Raw genomic sequence first — 8845 nt, 5'->3', positions numbered from 1 at the left:
ATGGTGAAACAAAAGTTTAAAAACCACAAAAGAAAGTACAGTGCGACTGAAATCAGAAGTGACATGAAGGAAGACCTTGGTATGGATTTGACGTATATTATGTGTTGGCGAGCTAAGGAACAAGCAATTGAATATTTGAGAGGGAAACCTTCGGCATCATACGGAAAACTACCTGCATACATTCATGTTTTGAACACTACTTATCCAGGTTCACATATACGAATGAAAAAGCATGAAGATAATGAGTTTTTATATATTTTTATCGCACTAACTACATTCATACAAGGGTTCGATCACTGTAGACCTATGATACTTGTTGATGCAAGTTATCTTAGAGGACTGTACAATGGCACATTTGTAGCTGCATGTACCATGGATGGAGCCGGTAAGCTATTCTCGAAATGTATTTGACTCTATGAATAGATGTATATGTTTATAATATATATATATATATGCAGCATATTTATATTTGTACTATTTATTTGTTACGTTTTAGATATATGAATTTATATTAAAGTTGTGAATTATGTTTATGAAATAAATTTCATTCACATAATCGGTAAGTTATATATTTTTATAGAGTACTTATTTAATTTTTTTGTGGATGTTGATTGGGAGCAGGATATAGTTCCAGATATATTTATATGTATTATAGGTTTTAGTTATATTTATGTTTTAAATTCCAGTTAAACTTGTTCCAAGCTGTATGCATTTTAAAAATACATATGATTTTTTTAATGTCTGTATATATTGTACTTTTAATGTATTTGTTCCATGTTCAGGTCATATATTTCCATTGGCATATGAAATAGTAGATTCTGAAAATGATGCATTCTGGACATGGTTCTTTCAGAATCTAAAGGAAGCATACGGTGAAAGAGAACATATGTGTGTAGTTTTCGATCGTAACCCAAGCATTATAAAAGTTGTTGCTGGAGTGTACAAAAATGTACCACATTACACTTGTATGTGGCATCTATGGGTTAATGTGAAAAAAAAAATTAGGAAGTCACATAATGCATTGTCTGAAATCTTCTATACCATGGCGAAATCATACTCAAAGTCTGAATTTCATAATTTAATGGAGAAAGTGGAGGTAGTTGATGTTAGGGTGAAGAATTACTTGGAGTTGGCGGGATACGATAAGTGGGCTAGGTCATGTGCAACAGTTCATAGGGGATGGACCTTAACATCAAATATTGTAGAGTCAATTAATGCTGCACTGGTATCAGCTAGAGAACTTCCAATATATGATTTTTTAGAGGAAGTTAGATTGATGTTTGGTAGATGGAACTGTGAAAACAGACAGGAGGCATTGTACACACGCACGAATCTTATTGAAAAATTTCAAGCAATTCTCTAACACAATGAAGCAAAGTGTACACGTATGAAGGTATGATAAAATATATATAATCATTTAATGTTATATCTTTTTGAATTTTTATATGTTGTATGAAACATATCTTAGTATACAAATTATTAAAATTATAACAAATCTATGTGTTGTAATGAAAAAATATGTATATATTCTTTAGACATATTAATATGCATTTGCTGCTTTGTTAAAAAAATACATTTGCTAATCTGTAGCAAATTTTACTGTAATATTTTTTTCTATAATATTTTTTATGTATTAATATTTTCAGGTTATACCAGCGTCAGAGTACGTCTATACTGTCCACGATAAGGAGAAACATTTTATAGTTTGTCTAAAGGAAAAAAAAATGTTCTTGTCATGCATTCTAATTGGATGAGATACCATGTGTGCATGCTTGTGCTGTACTTGATAGCAAGAATCTTGAAAAGGGACCATATTGCTCTAATCTATACAAGCCAAAAACTGTATTGAGAACGTATGATCTTCCTGTATATCCTCTACCACATAAAGATGACTGGGTGATACCTTAGAAAATTTTAGACGAAGTAGTTTTGCCCCCAAAATACAAGCGACCCCCTGAAAGACCTGCAAAGAAGGAGCGCGGTAAATCAGCAAGAGATATTTTTGGAAAGAAAAGAAAAAATTGTTGTAGCTCATGCGGACAAAAAAATCACAATAGGTGTTCATGTAGGAAATACAACAAATGATACATTTTATCATGTTTTTAGTGAAAATTCAGTTGCTTTATTATTCTATTTTTTTTTTGAATTGTTTCATTTTGAATTTTGAACTTTTTATTGATATTGATAATTTGATAGTGTTCAGATGTTGCACTTTTATGAAGTTGAACTTGTTAATTTGTTATAGTTCAAATGTTTAATTTTATATTATATATGTATATATATACATATAGTTTTTGCACTAAAAATGTGTTTGAATATGGAATAATAGGAGCCATTGTTATTTTGAAAAATAAATATGTTTACATTAGACGTAAATGAAAATACAATCTGAAACGAACATTAGTATTAACCATAATGTGTATCTTTCAAAAAATACAAATACAAATTGAAATCTGAATAATACATATGTCTGAATGTGTATTAAATAGAAACGTGTATATAAAAATCAAATAAAAATACATATGTATTATAAACGATTATGTTCAGTTGAATGGTATATGTATTTTAAATATACATTTACTCACTGAAATTTTAAAATTTATGTTAATAAAATACATTTGTTAACTGGAATGACATATTTATGAGTAATACATATTTTACAAATACATAAATTTACTGTCATGGTGAAATGTTGACTTCAGAATTGATTTGATAACTGTATGTTCATGTAAAGTTAAAAATACAAATGTTAAGTGGAATAAATATATGTATGTTAAAAATACATAATTTCACTGGAATAAGAATATATATTAGTACAAATATGCACATAGACATATTCTAACCATGAAAAACTGGAAATTAGCCGATTAAAAATCAAAAAGTTAAGATAACAATAAAGGAACATTAACATGCCATCTTTGACCATTAAAGTAACATATGAATCCCATAACCTATTAAAAAAAAAAAATATCCACCTAATCTTAAATGTTGTTAACTTCAACAAAATAAAAGACAAATCAAATATCAACCACTTCAGTGTCTTCTGTTAACTCAGTAATCCGAAGAGGCCTCATTGGTGCTTCATCATCACTTTGTGCCTTATTGCTTTCCTAGTACCATAATCCCACAACAATGAAGCGTATATTATGCGAATTAGATCTGGGTCAAAGTCAATACATGGAACAGCTTCACCAAAAGTAAGACACTCGGCATACGTAACCATATATAAACCACAATCCCTGCAAAGACATACATTAATAAGTAAGAAGCTGTTACAACTTTAATGCATATGTATATATACAAGTAATATGCATACTAATTAATTACAATCTGCCACTTGGTTGTTGAGGCACATTCTCACAATTGAAACACCAAACGGATCCATCTTATCATTCAATTTGTAATTAGGATGATTGTCGATGTCAATAACCTTATTCTCATAGAATTTACATTCAATGAGACATATAGGTATAACCTTAGCTAACTTTTCAATTTTAGTAAGCACTGTCGCATCATGACCAGCAACTGACAAAGAATCATATACATATATACACCTATGATTGAAAGATATAACTGCAAGAACCCAATGATGTTTTGCCTTTACGTGAACAGGAATGAACATATGATCAACCGTATGCCATGGCACTGTAGCATGCATGCGGAATTCACTTACATACTCATTCAGATGATATTTCTTTCCACTAGCATTAAGAGTTGCATCATTCAATTTATACACATCAAACACAGTTGTAACAATGTTCATGAAATTACAATCTATAGTGCTGAACTGATATGAGATATTGGGATCATACTTGGAATTCTTTCGCAGATAGTACAAGCATACATCAATTTACTGCATTATAAATAAATTTCATACTTAATATTAAATAAATAAATAAAAAAAATCAAACCTTACATATGAAAATATCATGTACAAATCAGTGAAGGTATAACATACTTTATATGTATTTACAAATATACATTTTCAACTATAACAAAATAATCAATTACAATTATTCATATTTAACACCAAACTAATATATATTCCAATATACAAATCAATGTAATAATACATCACTTACCTCATATGACCACGTCTGGCTAGGAGTACCCATAACGTAGAACCAATTCTTGTCTTCAACAGATAAAATTTCAAAGTTGATAACTGGTATTTTTGTCTTTCCCTTCAAATAATGTTCTTCTTTGTTGTTCCTGTTTATTCATTATACATATTAGTCTGTAATTTACATAATCTTAATTTACAAAAGTTAGTACTATTAAGTTGTATTCTATATACCTCTTCGAATGATATTTAAGAAGATCCAATGAAAGCCACGTCATGAACTTGTTGGTGACTTTAGTGTCTTCTATCTCATTAACTGAATGAGATGTGAAGGGATGATTTTGATCGAATGTTCTCCATTACTCTTCCTTGCTTACTTTATTATTAAGTTATGCAATTAATTATGTATATATAATCAATTACATAAGATAATGCAGTATTATAAGAAACAATAAGTATACTGCTGAAACAAAAGTTAAATCATGTCTGAAAATCGCAACAGATGTATTTCTGAAATACATATGAACAAATGCAGAGTAAAAATGTCTAAACTATCCAACTTCAAAATGAAAAAAATATTCTTCAAAATATAACCATATCTCATTAAAAACATTTACTGTTGTTCCAAAAATACAACTGAACAGCAAAAATCAAATTCATACTTCACTATCCATTAGGAAAATAATATAAAGTAAGCAAATTTGTTAACTAAAAAAATTATGTTAAGAGTACTAACCGTCTGGTGACTCATTGTATCTAGATGGTCGCCTAATCCTTGAAACATGTATTGGCGTTTGTTGTGATTGATTTGCCGATGGATATACAATTATACTTCATTCAAGATTGACATACGCATTAAGACTGGGAAGAAGCTTATCCGAAAGAGTGTTCTAAGAGTCAGATAAATGTTGATCAGCATTGCTTTCAACATTTACTCCCGTAGGAATGTGGACTGCACTCTTATATTGCTGATCTAACTTTGAACTATCCACATCATTAACCTCTGACTCATGTCCCTCTAGTGTATGTACATTCATCTCGATCACACCTTCTTTGTTCTGTATAAATTTTATAAAGATCTAGTTAGATTGCATTTTTCAACAAATTAAAAATAGAAATCAATGCACGTATTGTAGATACCTTGAACTCATCTTCAACTTCAACATTGACTTTTGTTATGGAGTCAAGATCAATGCTTCTAAGGACGTCATCTAAAAATTCGTCAACTGATTTTGTGATCTACACATGTTCATACAAATTAAATAAAATAATATTTATGAAGAACTAAAAAAGTAACCAATATGTATTCAGCATACCGGAGCGACATAAACATCTCTTGCTTCATGAACATCTATATCAGTTTTTTCCTTTAAAAATGAAATAATAAAAAATTAAAATAAGTATTATTGATCAATATAACTATACCTAACCAGAAAAAAAAAATCTCTGCCAGAACAATGTCATTATCCTCATTGTACCCATCAATCTCACTATACACATCATTCATATTGTTGCTTTGATATCCTGCCATCTCTTCGGCAACCTGTTTTAATATTATTTTTTATAATGATAAATTAGAATTGTATATATAAAATTAGTTGAATATAAATGTACGGAATTTACTTACCAATGTGCCTTCAGGATTCTTATTAAACTCATGAACAAACTTTGTAGTCGTTTGATGGTGTGATGTACTCTTAACATTTTCATCCGCTGGTGACTGATCAGATTCGCTGCCTTTTGCTTGTTTCTTCGCGTTTAAAACATGAAAATATAAATAAAAAAAAATTAGTAAATAACAACTTAGTTGTAAAAAAATATATATATTGTAAATGTATATATGTTGTACCTTATTTTCATTGATTGCATTCATCATCTGATCAAACCTGGAAGACACTAGGCCACGCATCATTAAACTCTTGCCATACCTGAATTATAAAAAAAATAATTAGAAATGGAAAAATAAATTAATCAAAAGCTTAAAGAAAAATTACCTTTTCACAAAACTTATCAAAAAATTACCTTTTCACAAAACTTATCAAAGACTTTCTTCGAGACAACACCGTCTTCATCTTCAGAACTGAATGAAGACGGAGCAGGTGACTGAACCGGAACAAATTTTTTAATGTCAGGCCGGTTTATGTCTTTCCTATTTCCACGTAGAGTAACTTTTGTTTGAATTGGCTTGTGAATTGGAGTCCTGACAAAAGTCATCTTTGCAGCACGGGGTGGCGGGGTTCATTTTGATATCAGCTCATCTACACCTTTAGGATGTGGCTTCATTTTTTTCTTTACAGGTGAAGCTGAGAAATCGCCATGATGTTTTTTCTTTGTGGTAAAATGATTTTGTCTTTGTGGAGGATCCTGAAAATCATCATCCGAATCAATGTCATCTTCATTATGACTAGCAGATCCAGGAACAAGCTTCTTCGGTATATGAAAAGCTGAAATTTCCTTTCTTGTTGGCTCGATATTCTTAAAAACAACCTACAATTTAAATAACATAATGAAAATAATAATTTAGATGGTAAAATTAATTACACTATAAATCAGTTAACCATGATCCAAACTCAATAATGAATATACACTGACAAATGGTATGTTGTATATATACATATACCATATCAGAAAATACATATACAAAATAATCAAAATCACATACAAAAAAAAATCGTAAAACTAACCTTGTCATCTGTATCATCAAACATACTTCTCGTAAGAGTTTCATATCTTGGACGAGGAGAATTTGTCTTCCAATTCAAAATACGAGGGATTTGAGAATCCGCCTTGGAAGCAACATTACGAGGCACGTTTGAACAACACTCGTACAATCAAATTTGAATGGCCAGTGGCATTCCAAGAAGCATATAGAACTTTCCTTTCGGCTTCAACTTTTTATGCAAACTTCTAGCTAATTCTTCAAATGCAACCGATCTCCACGGATAATCACTGTAGCAACCACTCTCAACCAAATCAAAGTGGAGGCGTAGAATAGCTACGGTATCAATTGACGATAGTAAGAATGCGTGAATAAAATACAAATTGGCAAACTTTAACACATCTTCATTGTTATCATTCCCCCAAATTTTGTCAGAAACAGCAGCATATAAATCTTTTTTATGTACAAAACTCTCACCATCAAAATATTGATCAATAATTCTATTTGGGCGCTCCTCGTCAAACACAAATTCATCCTTATTTGTAGCACAATTCAAACCAGTCACCAAAGCACACTCTCTAATAGTGAAATGAAGAATTGTGCCCTTTGCTCGAATGACTATGACACTTGTAGAACTTTCCCTAGTTTCAAGTGACATAATGCATCTCCCTAACTGGGCTTGGACTACACAATTTTTCTTCTTCATGAAGAAACCAAATATACCTTTAGTACAAAACATCTTGTACTGACTCTTCATCAACATTGTCTTAATACGGTCTTCAATGTCATTGACCGTATGACATCCTATATGAGGAATAAATTTGGGCAATACCCGGGCCATGAATATTTGATCCGAATGACCTAAACAACAAAAAAATACATTTACATGACAAAACAGTCTCTTATATGTATTTATGAAATACATCTTAAAACTAGTTTATACAAATTGTCTTATATGTATTTATGAAATACATCTTATAGTTATTTTATAAGATGTATAATAACAAATACAACTATGTATGTAAAAAATACATTTCAACAAAAAAGAACTACATATCACATTCAAAATCTAATGACTAACACATACAACTTAACATCGAATAAGATTGTTAGAGGTAAACATAAAAACACATATCTAACATGTATGTATTTTCAGAATACATATTAGAATTATATTTCAACAAACACATATGTATTTATATGACAAAACAGTCTCTTATATGTATTTATAAAATACATCTTAAAACTAGTTTATACAAATTGTCTTATATGTATTTATAAAATACATCTTATAGTTATTTTATAAGATGTCTAATAACAAATACAACTATGTATGTAAAAAATATATTTCAATAAATAAGAAATACATATCACATTAAAAATCTAATGACTACCAAATACAACTTAACATCGAATAAAAATCTTAGAGGTAACATAAAAACACATATCTAAACTGTATGTATTTTCATAATACACATTAGAATTATATTTCAGCAAACACATTATGTATTTTGTGAATACATGATTTGTACAAATTTAATTAACAAGACAAGAATATAACAACACATATACAAATTATATAACAAATGTATTTTAATAATACATATTGATCCAAACATTTTTTTATATGTATTTATAAAATACATCTTATAGTTATTTTATAAGATGAATAATAACAAATACAACTATGTATGTAAAAAATACATTTCAACAAAAAAGAACTACATATCACATTCAAAATCTAATGACTAACACATACAACTTAACATCGAATAAGATTGTTAGAGGTAAACATAAAAACACATATCTAACATGTATGTATTTTCAGAATACATATTAGAATTATATTTCAACAAACACATATGTATTTATATGACAAAATAGTCTCTTATATGTATTTATAAAATACATCTTAAAACTAGTTTATACAAATTGTCTTATATGTATTTATGAAATACATCTTATAGTTATTTTATAAGATGTATAATAACAAATACAACTATGTATGTAAAAAATATATTTCAATAAATAAGAAATACATATCATATTAAAAATCTAATGACTACCAAATACAACTTAACATCGAATAAAAATCTTAGAGGTAACATAAAAACACATATCTA

The 8845-nt window shown here is 29.1% G+C and overlaps 1 protein-coding gene across 1 annotated transcript; it reads left to right on the top strand.

The window, feature by feature from the left end:
* Positions 1-1363, top strand: LOC107864724. Its single transcript, XM_047408808.1, has 2 exons — positions 1-385; positions 783-1363. The coding sequence occupies exons 1-2, from the start codon at positions 1-3 to the stop codon at positions 1361-1363; spliced, it is 966 nt and encodes a 321-aa protein (XP_047264764.1).
* Positions 1364-8845: the final 7482 nt, after the last annotated feature.

The sequence above is a fragment of the Capsicum annuum genome, chromosome 3 (genome assembly GCF_002878395.1).
Source record: "Capsicum annuum cultivar UCD-10X-F1 chromosome 3, UCD10Xv1.1, whole genome shotgun sequence".
In the NCBI taxonomy this organism is placed as follows: domain Eukaryota; kingdom Viridiplantae; phylum Streptophyta; class Magnoliopsida; order Solanales; family Solanaceae; genus Capsicum; species Capsicum annuum.
This window is presented reverse-complemented; position numbering and strand designations above follow the sequence as displayed.

Bases quoted from the DNA above. Each gene is read 5' to 3' on its own strand.
- LOC107864724 (XM_047408808.1), top strand. From the start codon at position 1: ATGGTGAAACAAAAGTTTAAAAACCACAAAAGAAAGTACAGTGCGACT. The intron at 386-782 runs GTAAGCTATTCT...TTCCATGTTCAG, and splicing joins ATGTACCATGGATGGAGCCG to GTCATATATTTCCATTGGCA.